The sequence below is a fragment of the Corylus avellana genome, chromosome ca3, assembly GCF_901000735.1.
Source record: "Corylus avellana chromosome ca3, CavTom2PMs-1.0".
Lineage (NCBI taxonomy): Eukaryota > Viridiplantae > Streptophyta > Magnoliopsida > Fagales > Betulaceae > Corylus > Corylus avellana.
This window is the reverse complement of record NC_081543.1, coordinates 214397-228187: the sequence shown is the minus strand read 5'-3', so window position 1 is coordinate 228187 and position 13791 is coordinate 214397. Positions and strand designations below refer to the sequence as shown.

Here is a 13791-nt window from a genome sequence, read left to right as displayed (position 1 = left end):
CCGGAGAAGAGAAGAGAAGAGAAAGCGAGTCAAGAGTCGAGACAGATGAAAGGATAAGGCCCTGAAAAAAAGAAAAGAAAAAAAGAGTGTTTGGATTTTGGAGGAACGGGTTAGATTGATTTGGCTCTCGGAAGTACTAAGTAGTCCCAGACACACACGACCCCCGCGCCTATTTCTTTTGTCTTTTGTCTTTTGTCTTCTTTTTCGAACCCAACTAACATCTTCTCTCTCTCTCTCTAAAACTTTCTCTGTCTGTCTGTCTGTTTCTCATCTAAACGGACCGGCGAGCGAAATCTCGCCGGAATTTCGCCCCTACCTTGTCGGAATCTTCGGTTTTTTTTTTTTACACGACTCCGAAGTTCTCCGGCGGAGGAAATACTTTTACATAAAAATTGAGGTTTAAAACAGAGACAAAGAAAGGAAATAGTCTGTGTCTCTCTCTCTCTCTCTTTTCAAATTCTTCTTTTTGTTGCGGTGGTAAATGATAGCTTGCAAGCAATTGCCAGTGCAGGTTATAAGAAAAGCTGGTCTCAGATCTCTTTGTTTTCTCTCTCTCTCTCTCTCTCCCTCTATAGCTCCTTTACTTTCCCTCTGGTGATTTTTTCCAAGTTTAAGAGAGAAAATGAGAGTGACCGAAATTGGACATGGCAGTCAATGTTAGAGACTTCTGTGATATTAGGTGAAATTCTGCTCTTAATTTATTCTATCTGAGTTTTCTCGAAAGCAGGGTCGTATGCCTGATCTTCATATTTTGTTGTTGATATTCTCTCACTCCTTTTTTTTTTTTTTTTTTCTTGTTAATCCTTGGAATTTGAGGTGAAGACATGAAATTCAGTTTTAAGTTTGATTGTGCAAAGGTTATTATTATTATTATTCTTATTATTGTTTTTTTTGTTTTTTGTTTTTTGTTTTTTTTTTTAATGTGGGAAGAGTTGAGTGGTAGTTTTTGCTTAAAGTTTTAATTTTGCTCAACTTCTTTCTCCCCAACTTTTCTTGGAAACCAAACGAGGCTATTACGTTTGGTCGTTGGTAGGTAAGCAAGAGGTTTTCGGTCTCTTTCCAATTGTCCTATTTTCATTTTTTTTTTTTTAATAATAAAAGCCCCTAATAAATTCCCTCTCTTTGTTTTTTCCACCTTTCCCTCCCTTCATTTCTCAAATCATTCCCAATTTTGATGGGTGATTCGTGTTTGTGCCAAATTTATTTGATTCTGCTTTTATAGTCTCATGAAATAACATCTGTGGAGTAACTAACCCTTGAATTGTTTTTCAGATGAAGAGCCATCCGGCCTAGACACAGTGGGCAACTGAGAATCTTTGGAGTTTTTCTTTCTCTTGTGAACGTTTGTGGTTTGTGAAGGTTTCGGTATGCCATTTGAAGTAATGGATCATCGGGGCGTGTCTGCCTCTCCTCACTTCTTTGAAGAAGTTTCTTTTCCTTCTGAGGTATTTCCTCTGAATATGCCACTATTTTTTTTTTTCCCAAATATGCTGCAATCATCTTCTCTTTCACCTATTTGTACATTTTTTTTTTTCTCTAACTTGTTGCCAACTTGTACTGGGCAGAGAGAAGTTGGATATCAGAAACCCAAAGGCATGCTTCATCACCGAGGTGTGAACCATTCAATCATCTATATATTACCAGTCAGGGCAATCCCTTGAAATTCATGCGTGAATGCAGATGCACACAATTAACAAATTACCATAAATAGTTGCTATTATTGAGTGAATGAGTTAGAACATTAACCCAGAAACTAGCATGTTCCATTGATTCTCGCATTGATTCAGTTGGTATACCACAAAATCACAAATTTAAACTGAAAGTTCTTTGCAGTTTAATGAAAAGTTGGGAGTTTTGCTCAAAATCACAAATTTCAAACTGAGAGTTCTTTGCAGTTTATTGAAAAGTTGGGAGTTTTGCAGACTCGTGAGGTAATCTTTGTTGTAAGCAATTACAAGGTCAATAAAGCCTATCGAATGAATGCAAGAACTTGATCCATCATGTGGAAATAAATGTGCTGCATTGCCATGCATCTGTAAATTGACCGACTGTTTTTATTTTCTTGAGCACCTTGTCTGCTCCAAGCCTTGAGTTGGCCATTTGGCCTCTTAATGAAAACTTTAAAAGTGTGTTTTCCTCAATGAAAGATGATCTTTTCATATTATTATAGTCTTCCTTATTGGGAGATGATCTTTTCTCATACACTAATATTATGTTAATTTGCTTAACAAAGGTAACTTGGACTTCTTTCTGAGAATTTCTAATTGCATCTACAATGCTTTATAAAATACGTCTAAGCAAATTCATTGTGTAATATTTCTTGAGCAACAATTTTTTTACAAGATCTGCATTTGGGGAGTTCTATGGTCAATGGCTCAGTTGCATATATGTCCCAATATATTAGTATTTTGATTCGAGATTAGTGACTATTAATTTTAGTTTTAGATGCCATACAAATCTAGAGTTTATGCATCTGTTAACGGTTGTCAGAATAAGCCGTCTTTGTTAATTCTTCTTTTTTCTTTTACTCTTGTCTGTATTTTTGATCTAGTCCCTTTTTATTGATCCGCATTTCATTGTGGTGTAGTTGTGATGAGAGTTGTGTTGGAAGAGTTTAGCTGGCAGCTTGGTATCTGATTAGAGCTCATAGTTGTGTGCATCTATATCGTGGTTCAATTGATATCTTGTTGCTTTTTTAGTTCAGAGTGATTAAATAATCAACTGAAAGTTGCTCAATGCTTCCCGAGCAAAGTTTTGAGCACGCTGGTGCTCCTCTTACTGTTGTGTATTTGTTCAGCAGGAACTAACGGAATGGTACCAATGCCTGGAAACATGTTGGATGCTTCATCACACCTGGAAAAACTTTTGCCTATTGGCGCACACTCTGTGGATTGTTTGAAACTGCCACAGTCAAATCTCCTCAGAGACCACATGGAAAAGTTTTGTGTTGGTGGGGAAGAAGGCATTGCTGGTTTGTCCAATGCTTCACGGAAATCTATGCATCACCATATGGAATCATGGCCAAACGTGTCCACGCAGCCGCCTTCTCTGAGTTTGGATGGAAAGAGGACTGTTATTAATGGCAGCAAACGTGAAAGTATTCTGTTTTCAAGCTCATTGTCTGAAATATTTAGTAGAAAGTGTAAGGTTTCTTTTCATGTTTATTATATGCGATTCATACTTTGAATCTGGGTAATAATGCCTTTTTGTGTTTTTTTTTTGTGTGTTTTTTTTCCCCCACTAAAGTTTGGTACTTAAATAGGCATAACACCATAGCTTCATTAATTGTTGGTTTAATTATTCTATTTTTTCATTGTGAACATATACGTAAAAGTTGTAAAAAACTTAAGTGTTATCATGAGATATTTTTTTGATGAATGAAAAAAAAGAGAACACAAGAAAAAAAGAATATGAGGAGTTTTGTAAGCAATATGTTGATGAAGATCGAAGAGATCTCACAACTGGTTAGTTGACCTTTGTCATAAGAAATTTTGCTATAAGTTCCGCATTTTACTTGTTTTATCTTATCTTATGAGAAAGTTGCCGTTTTTTCATAAACTGGGTTCAAAATCTTTCTGAAACTTCATTGGACCATATGATTTTGCATGTTTTTTAAGTTCTACTATTTTTTTTATTTTATTTTATTTTTTTTATTTTTTTTATAAATAATTTTTAAGCCAATGACTGCTTTTGCATTAGCTTGATATAATGGGTATATTCCTTTGTGCATTTTCTGTTAATGTGCATACTACTATATGCAGTGGGATTTTTCGGAAATGAGGTTTCATCTCATCAGCCTGCTAATGGTGTTGCTTCTCACCATGATGAAGAACCATTTGAATCTCTTGAAGAAATTGAGGCCAAAACAATTGGAAATCTCCTTCCTGATGAAGATGATCTGTTTTCTGGTATGATTGATGAACTTGGAAGCAATGCTCATGTCAATAGTGGTGATGACTTTGAAGATTATGATCTGTTCAGCAGTGGGGGAGGCATGGAATTAGAAGGGGATGATCATATAGGTGTGGGGCAAAGAAATCCTAATTATATCAGGGGACTTTCCAATGGCCAGGGTGGTTCTATTGGCTCAGTTGTTGGGGAACACCCTTATGGTGAATACCCATCTAGAACACTTTTTGTAAGAAATATCAATAGCAATGTTGAAGACTCTGAGCTAAAGGCTTTATTTGAGGTGCGTATTACTACTTTTTCCTTTCAGTGTTTGATTAGGACTTCATGCAACTGAGTCACAGCAAGTTCAATTGACAACTGTGTTTTGTTCTGTCAGCGACATGGAGACATTCGAACACTCTATACAGCCTGCAAGCATCGTGGGTTTGTTATGATTTCTTATTATGACATAAGGGCAGCCCAAAATGCAAAGAAAGCGCTACAAAATAAGCCATTGAAGCGTAGGAAACTTGACATACATTATTCAATACCAAAGGTATGGTGATGACTTATCTGCCACTTCTGGTGTGTGCTTCATGCTTTTTTGGTGGTTATAAACACTTCACACCTTGTCATTGATGCGATCATCATTATTTTTCTACTTCCTTTTGTTTGTTACAATTATCTGATACTCTGTTGCTTGATATTTGTTGATGCTTTAGGTCAATCCTTCAGAGGGAGATATTAACCAGGGTACCCTGGTGGTATACAACCTTGATTCTTCTGTTTCAGATGATGAGCTTCGCCAAATTTTTGGCTTTTATGGAGAAGTCAAAGAAGTAATTCATTGTTGCCTCCTTCATTCACTTTTATAAAGGGTAGTAGAATATTTATATCATCTACATTTTGTGTTTTGCAGATCTTTGATACTCCACATAAGTGTCACCCCAAATTCATTGAGTTTTATGATGTTCGAGCTGCAGAAGCTGCTCTTCGTGCCTTGAATAAGAGTGAAATTGCTGGGAAACAGATCAAGATTGAACCAAGCCATCCAGGAATTGCAAGATGGTGGTACTTTCTATACGCACTCAGTCCCTCTTATTTCTCAATAGCCATCATTAAACTGATATTAATTTCTGAGGGGGATGGAGATCCTGTATCTGTTTCCCCTCTTTTGTGGGCTTGATCTTAGCAAAAGCTAAGTCCAGTTTTTGTGTTATATTATGGATTTGCTCCAATGTGATTTTCCTACTGTGTTGTTTTATAAGTTTGTGACTGGTGAATGGAGGGATAATATTTTTCTGGATCGTCTTGATCTGTTGTTACCGCATATTATCTGTTTTATTTATTTGTTCTTTGTTTCCTGTGATAGTATATATATGAACTAAAATTCTTCTTGCAGTTTGGCGGAACAGTCTGAGCAGGAGCAAGACGGACTTAATCTTTGTCCCAGCTCTTGTGACAATTTATCATCTGGACGCATGGGTATGATTTCTGCCTTCAAAGATTTTATGCATCAGTTAGGGTCTTCTTAAAACACACATACTTTTTCTTGCCCTCACTCAGTTTCTTTTTACAGCGACCGGTTCTCCTGGGCTTATCGCATCTAACTGTGTGGATAATGGATCTATCAATGGTTTTCATTCTGCATCCCGATCACCTGTGAGTTCATTTATTGAAAATGCATTCCCTCATAGGAGTTCAAGCGTCCCGAACAACTTGCCTTCTCCGGTTGGAGTGGCATCCATTGGAAAACAATTTGGCCTTTGTGAGTCCAACCATTCTCTGAATGAAATGAAGTTTGCTAACCAATCCATTCCTGGTTTCCATCCTCACTCCTTCCCGGAGTATCATGATAGTTTAGCCAATGCTATTCCATGCAATTCTTCAAGCAATATTCCTGATATGGCTGTCAACCACGGTCCTAGAATGACAGAAGGAATTGACAGTAGACAAATTCGCAGAGCAAATTCGAACATTCACCCGGTGGAACTCAATGGAGGAGGTAAGCTGATTATATTGCCTTTAGTCTGGTTGAAGTATTTACTTTTGCTGCATATTTTAGATTTTGGTATCTGGTTGACTACTGTTAGGATAGTGATGGGGAGTCATCAGACATATTTCTGAAGTGAAAATTTATGAGTCCTGTGGGAATGTAGGCACGAAACAAATTACAATATATAGGTTTTCCACACTACAAGATGTTTTTGATGCATCCTATATAAGAAATTAATAAGTCGAATACATGCATTAGACATGTCCTCGTCAAATTATCTTTGTATGTGTTGTAGTTTGCATGAACGGTTAAGAGAAAAGGTGGAGGCTTGTTATTGTTTCGTAGCCTATCTCACATGTCTTATTATATAGGTTTTGAAAAATATAACAATGGCCAAAATACCCACAAAACCTAATAACTCTTCTAACAGTATGCAACTATTTTAGATTACCTTGTGAATCATTCAGATTAAATTTAATAAATTGACAGCGAGTCTTAAGATTACATTTCTTCTTTGCTTGATTTTGGGTGGTTTGAAGCTTGGTCTAAATTGACAACGAGTCTTAAGATTACATTTCTTCTTTGCTTGATTTTGGGTGGTTTGAAGCTTGGTCTGATAGGTCATCATGGATTACTCTTGTGGTTCGCATTACATTTGGAAAGTAATTAGTAATCTTCTGGTTTCATTTCTTGTTAGTCCATAAGGGCTTTTGTCAAACATGCCCAATATGGATTTGCTTTTGTAGCCTCATAATTGTGATTAGCTCTTATAGATTTCTATTTCTATATTAAAGTTAGTAATGCCAATTAGAATAACTTAGTGGTGTCCTCTTATTGTTGCTGTTTACCTCGAAGTGCTTGTATCTAGCAATTGGCAACTGGACTGCTTGAATTTGACTGTTGCAGAACTCCACTCCCAGTCATCTTAAATCTGATCTTTCTAGGCTTTTTTTGTTATATTCTTTAATTTTCTTTACTATCACCAAAAGCATCCCGATATAATTAGAATAGTGAGATTTTTATTGAAATAGATGAAGGAAGTGTTACTTTGTCATGTTTCCTAAATTTAGTGCTTTGCTTTTACATATTTTGTTACTATCTAAGAGTTTCCAGAAGATCTATAACTTCTGGTTTTGAAAATAGCATGCTTCCTTAGTTCTCTTTTGCTTAATTAAATTAGAAAAAGCTCCTGACACTATTATTTGTTTATTTTAACCAAAAAAAAAAAAAAAAAAAAAAAACTTATATGAGAAACATGTTTTAATGTGGTTCAGCATTTTGTCTGTGTCGACAGTTGAGATGTGAATTCAGTATAGTAGTAGACTAATTATGTAGAGAATGCATGATAAAGGCTTGCAATGTCTGATATCTGAAACAAAGCCTTGTTAAATTTGCTTGCTGTTATTGTCATCTCTTCCTAGCCTAACATCATGTTAGCACTCTTTGGTGTAAGTCATGATTTGCAACAACGAAATTTAACCTGTAGTGAGTTCTAAATCCTTACAAACTAAAGTCAGATTTTTATTTAGTTTTCTTAACACTTTGGATATAGGTTGGTTGTGATAACTGCCTTTTAAATTTATTATTTATCCTTTTGGTGGTTGGGTATTGACAAAATGTATCTCTCTAGTTTTTGGTTCTTCTGGAAATGGGAGCTGTCCCCTTCATGGGCAGCACTACACGTGGAACAACTCCAACGCATATCAGCAACATCATTCTAATCCCTTGATTTGGGGGAATTCACCATCATTTGTCAATGCTCTTCCTGCTCATCGCCTTCCACAAATGCCTGGATTTCCTAGAGGATCGCATCAATTGCTGAATACGCCACCTATGCATCACCACGTTGGATCAGCTCCGACTGTAAATCCCTCCCTCTGGGACAAGCGACATGCCTATTTAGGGGAGTCTCCTGAAGTTTCTAGTTTTCGCTTGGGTTCTCTTGGGAGTGTGGGGTTTCCTCATAGTTCCCTATTGCATCCCATAGAAATTTCTTCTCGTAGTACCTTTTCTCATGTTGGTGGAAATTGCTCAGACGTGTTGACAAGTGCTGGGCAACACTCTCCCCAGCAGATGTGCCATATTTTCCCTGAGAGGATCCCAATGATTTCAATGCCTACATCTTTTGATTCTCCTAGTGAACGCGTGAGAAACCTTTCTCACCGTAGAAATGAAGTGAATTATCATTCTGATAAGAAACAGTATGAACTTGATGTTGACCGCATATTGCGTGGGGACGACAGCCGAACTACACTGATGATAAAGAACATTCCCAACAAGTATGTGAATGATCCTCAAAAATATGTTGACATCTTGCTTATTACTTTTATCTTCTATCTTTTAATTAATCTCACATCATTTTCTTCTGGTGAACCTTTCCTTTGCTTGAACAACATTGTTAATTTATCTTGATGTTTTTGTAGTGTGATTTATGTAGTCCATAAACACTCTATTAAAGCATCTGTACTACCTGTTTGGCATTTTATGATTCCATCCCATATTGGCCCCTTATATTTTGGTGGTCGTATATCATTATATATATACACAGATTTTCATATTTCTTTGGATGCTTTGGCAAAGGGTATGTTTGTTAATGTGTTTTGGAGGGTGTTTTTTGTTTTTTGTTTGAAAAAGTGTTTTTATGTGACATAAATATGAAAACAGTTTTGAGTGTTTTGTGTTTTTGATTGTTTGTTAATATTTTTGTTTTAAGAACAAAAAACAATTAAAGTTTAGCAAACGAACCAAAAGTTCTCTCTTTGTTCTTCATTCTTTTGGTGGACTTAATTTTTTTTACAGGTATACTTCTAAGATGCTTCTCGCTGCAATAGACGAGCACTGTCGAGGAACCTATGATTTTATCTATTTGCCAATTGACTTCAAGGTAAGTAAATTTGTTGGTTCATCAACTTTTTTTAGGTGATAAACCTCGCTTATGTCCCTTATCAAATTTACCAATGCTTTTAACAGAACAAATGCAATGTGGGCTATGCGTTCATCAATATGATTGATCCTCGTCAGATTATTCCATTCCATCAGGTTTGATTTATGAGTGATTTGACTGTATTTTGTGCTCTACGTATATGCTCAGAATGATTTGTCAACAATGTGTTTGCATATGATTCTATTAGTTATTGGCAAGAGCATATAGGATTGAAAATCACATCTTTTGCAGGCATTCAATGGCAAAAAATGGGAGAAGTTTAATAGTGAAAAGGTGGCATCCCTTGCATATGCTCGGATTCAAGGAAAGTCTGCTCTTATCGCCCATTTCCAAAATTCAAGCTTGATGAATGAGGATAAACGTTGCCGCCCTATTCTCTTTCATACCGATGGTCCAAATGCGGGCGATCCGGTAGGATATCATGATTGTCCACCTTTATTTCATGGGGTTTTCTTTTCTTTTCTTTTCTCCTTTTTTTTTTTTTTTTTTTTTTTTTGTGTGTGGTTATTTTGCTTCATGACCAACCCTGACCTAATTTCTTGCATCTGCAGGAGCCCTTCCCCATGGGTTCGAATATTCGATCAAGACCAGGCAGGCCTCGAACTAGCAGCAATGAGGAAAACCAGAACCAAGGGAGCCTTTCAACTTCTGCAAATAGAGAGGAATATTCCAATGGATCGGATTCTTCAAAGGAGTCTGATTGAGAAAAAGCCGATCTGTTCGAGGCACTAACTTTAGAACCTTGTATTGGAGTACAAAATCACTTTAACCCCAATTCTTATATCAGGCCTGTTCTGACAACTTCTGGCTGTAGAGAAGCACTTGTGCAAGATTTTGGAAACCAGAGCACATAACCAGACCCAAGTGACTTACTTCATAAGTTTCTTTGTTTTACTAATTTTTTCACATTGGGGCCTCATAGAGAATCGCTTAGCAGAGGCTCCAAATTTTGGCTAGTTTTGACTTTTGAGTGACCATTTTTACTATGGACATAAGTTCCCAAGGGATGTTGCCCACTTTTATGTGCAGTTCGTGGGGGCGCTTGGCTGTTTTCTTCTTTTTTTTTTTCAATTATTTATGTTGATATTTCTAAATTAATCTCCATTTTGTTTTCTTTAATTATTGTGTTTTCGGGTCTAGGCCGGGTGTGATTGCTCAAGGAGAGTATGTGCAAAAAACATATTTGATTATTGTCATTATTGAAGTTTTGAACTGCTACTATGAATGAATATTCTCTCTTCTTCCAGATTATCTTCTGCCTTTCAATTTGTCTGTTTGCTAGTTCAGTACATTGTTGGATTAACTGTTCCATTACTTGCAAAAATCTGGAATCTGAAAGCTGTAATATGTCCAGAAGTAGGGTTGACGGTTCATGTTTGCATGTGAGATTCGGATTGTGTCGAATCAAGACACGGGAATAACATTATACATATATGTCAATTATAATCTGACTAATTTAATTAAACATGTTAGATCTATTTACTTTTAACTTCCCTAATTTTACGTTGGCTTCACGGACTGTGTGAAAAATTGTTAGCTTATGTGTCATGTGTCGGGTTTGGATCGTGTCGAGACATAAGTATAAGATTATAAATTAAATCTAACATGAACTACTGAATTAAATGTCAGACTTTTCAATTATAATTTGTTAATTTTGTGTTGAGTTTATGTAGACTTAAATAGCTTAAATAGAAGATTATGAAGACTCGAGGATGACAGCCAAAGTTTAGCTAGAATATAGAAAATTCCTTCGTTAAAAAGAGAAAAAAAAAATCCAAACAAAGACAGCCCTGTTCTTCTAGGCCTTCGCAAAATGCGATCGTGTTAAACTAGGCCCACGTTCCATAAAAAAGTACTACCCGCTAAGGTAGGCAGAAGAAGCAGTACGCACGACGGTGCTCCAAACATTTTCCCGGCAACCAAACAGAACAGAAACAGATGACGAAGAGGTTAATATTATCAGAAATTTGTATTCTAAAGAAGAGACTGCATTTCCGATTGAATAAAAGCCTGTGTTTATCGTCGGAGAGAATCCTAGGTGACGATGATCCGCTGTACGCGGACGTGCCGAAGCCCCGGCGTAAGAAGGCGGAGAGGAAGCCGTACCAGACGCCGATGAAGGTTCTGATCGCGAGGGCGAAGAAGGAGGCAGAAGCCCGAAAGGCCCAGCCCTGTCGAATGCTCGAACACCCACCTGACAATGGGTTGTTGGTTCCCGAGCTTGTCGAGGTCGCCCATCGAGTCTACCGAGCCCGACGTTCTCTTCTCTTTGGTCTTTTGAAACTTGTACAGCTCATTCCTCTTCAACGCTGCAGGTACCACGTAACAACAAGCTTTTAGTTTTTATTACTCAAAATATGGTATTTTTGTTTTTTCGTTTTCAATTTTCTGTTCATATCGATACGGGTATGAACTGGTTTGCATATAAACCCCAATGGGCTTCTTGGATGCTCACTGGAATGCACTTACAATAATCGAACTCTTAAGATTCAGCCAAAGATGCCCAAATATTCGTTTTTTTTCTTCTATACGAAACCCCAAAGTATTTAAATCTGATCAAAAGCAATAACCACTTGGTTCCATTGTTTGATATGATGGTGCTTATAGCAAAGCAAGTTTTTCTTTGGTGTTAAGTTAAAAAGATGATATTCCCATGTTGTCTAATGAAAAGAAACAAAGACGGTAATGTTGTTGAAGCTTTTTTCCTGATTGTTTCTACTCTCCGCCCGTGGTACCCAATGAAATTATGAAAGTAAGTTTCCTACAAAGTAGAATGGAACCATTGGTACTATTGTTGGAAGACAAGTTAAAAACAAAGAGGATTAACTGAATCATTTTAAGTTATTTGGGGCATGGATAATAGTCCACTACTCCACTATCTTTGAGCTACTTCTCTTCTGTCCGTTGTTCTTCTTGTCCTCCGTTGGAGTTCTCAACTAAATTTTATCTGTGTATGGTTTTTCTCTAGACTGTAACGAGTTTTTGTCTTTTGCCTTCTATTTTCTTCAGCTACTGCTCGGAGGTTCACATTGGCCATGTTGGTCATGAAATCCGAACCTGCACTGGCCCTGAGAGTGGTTTTCGGAGTGCCACTCATGTTTGGAGGAAGGGTGGAGTTCAGGATGTTGTTTTTTTCCCTAAATCCTTTCATCTTTATGATCGTGTTGGGAAACCAAGGATTGTGCATGATGAAAGGTATAGTGTGCCGCGAATCCCTGCCATTGTAGAGCTTTGTATACAAGCTGGTCTTGACCTTGAAAAGTTACCTACGAGGAGAAGAACGAAACCCGTATATAGTATTGAAGGAAGAATTGTAGATTTTGAGTCAGTGACAGAGAAGGATGGAGTGGGGAGGAGGAACTTGTATCTTAAGAATGTTGATACTGTAGTAGATTCCAAATTTGGGACCGACACTGAGATGGCAAAAAATTCAGTTTCAGAAAATGCTAGTAATCTTCTAGATCAATCGAATGACGAGGATGGGGAGAATTTAAGGGACTTAAGCATCCAAACACTGGACTCATGGTGTGAGATGATATCAGGGGCGAAGAAGTTGATGGAGAAGTACAACGTACTGACTTGTGGATACTGTCCTGAGGTTCAGGTGGGTCCAAAGGGGCACAAAGTGAGGATGTGCAAGGCGTCAAAGCACCAGTCTCGTAACGGTCTGCATGCATGGCAAGAAGCGACGATAGATGATCTTGTAGGTCCCAATTATGTTTGGCATGTTAGAGATCTGAATGCACCTGCTTTGGATAACAACCTGAAGAGGTATTATGGTAAAGCTCCAGCTGTGGTGGAGCTATGTGCACAAGCAGGTGCACCTGCTCCAGATCAATATAGGAGTATGATGAGATTAGATGTGGTTCCTCCTGATCGTGATGAAGTTGATCTTGTTGCTTGAGATGGTGATTCTTGATGCAGATGGTCTGCAGATATTAAGCTGGAGTTGATCATTGTTGCTTGAGATGGTGATTCTTTAAGCAGATGGCCTGCAGATGTCAAGCTGAAATTCAGATCTCCTGAATTTACCCATCAGTATGTATTCCTGTATTCCACTTGGTTTACTGTGTGTTGCTTGGGTAAAGTTTGGTCCCTATGCCCTCATATTGATTCCCAGTGCCCTCACAATTGTGGGTCCTTGAGCTTGCCAAGTAGAAACAGAGGTAAAAACAGACAAGCAGTGGAGACAGACAATCATGGCCCTGGTTCAGAAGAAGCCATATCTTAATTAAGTAGGCAGGGCAACAGGAAGGGATGAAGCTGCTGAGATGAGGATGAAGAAGCATTTGTGGTTTTATGGAAGCGTCATGTTGGGAGGCATTTCTGTCTCTGTGCTTCCCTATACCAATTTTTGGTGGTTTAGAAGTGCCCTTCCCTCAGCTTCCCTTGAGCTCCGGCTTTTGGATGAATTGTATTTGTAATGATACGAAGTCACAAAGAAGATGTACAGAAACGAAAAAACATGACCATGATCTTGTACCTAATTTTCACTTTTGTTGCTTTGGAATTTGAAATCCATATAGTTTAGCACACGGCAAGTTGTTTCTGTATATGTACATGTATGTCTTGAAGTGGTAATTTCTGAAGAAATTAAAGTAGCCTGTAAAAATTAGTCAATTTGCAATTCAAGGCAAAGACAGATCGAGAAGCAGTCTCATCTTGGATGGCAAGGGTTATAGGGGTGAAAAGGAAAGCCAATAACAGCTAACCGTAACTGCATTTTCACTCCTACAAATTGGTTTCTTTATTTTGGGAAGTAATTGCGTCTAGTTGGGTGAATAATGGATAAGATTAGATGGTGCAATCTGGTTCCCATGAATGCTCAACTACTCAAAATCAATTAATCAAACCATAAACTTGTTTCGAGTACAAGGGCATTAAGTTAGTCATTATATAGGCTGTTGAACAGTATCTTTACCTAATTGATTGGGATTGGTTCAATTGTTTGCCTGGATTG

The 13791-nt window shown here is 37.6% G+C and overlaps 2 protein-coding genes across 4 annotated transcripts; both read left to right on the top strand.

The window, feature by feature from the left end:
* Nucleotides 1-193: 193 nt before the first annotated feature.
* On the top strand, nt 194-10077 carry LOC132173644 (protein MEI2-like 1). Of its 3 annotated transcripts, none has more exons than XM_059585202.1 (15): nt 194-679; nt 1273-1445; nt 1566-1611; nt 2798-3142; nt 3762-4192; nt 4289-4447; nt 4614-4730; nt 4811-4959; nt 5294-5376; nt 5471-5896; nt 7518-8166; nt 8687-8771; nt 8858-8926; nt 9063-9242; nt 9383-10077. In XM_059585202.1, exons 2-15 carry the CDS (start codon nt 1368-1370, stop codon nt 9533-9535), a joined length of 2970 nt encoding a protein of 989 aa, XP_059441185.1. In that variant the 5' UTR covers nt 194-679; nt 1273-1367; the 3' UTR covers nt 9536-10077. The 3 variants fall into 3 exon arrangements, with proteins under 3 accessions (XP_059441185.1, XP_059441186.1, XP_059441184.1); XM_059585203.1 differs by having other exon boundaries at nt 195-679; nt 2801-3142; nt 4811-4962; XM_059585201.1 differs by having other exon boundaries at nt 195-679; nt 4811-4962.
* A 583-nt stretch (nt 10078-10660) lies between these two features.
* LOC132175665 (APO protein 3, mitochondrial) lies at nt 10661-13429 on the top strand. The gene is made up of 2 exons (XM_059587684.1): nt 10661-11146; nt 11841-13429. The coding sequence occupies exons 1-2, from the start codon at nt 10770-10772 to the stop codon at nt 12733-12735; spliced, it is 1272 nt and encodes a 423-aa protein (XP_059443667.1). The 5' UTR covers nt 10661-10769; the 3' UTR covers nt 12736-13429.
* Nucleotides 13430-13791: the final 362 nt, after the last annotated feature.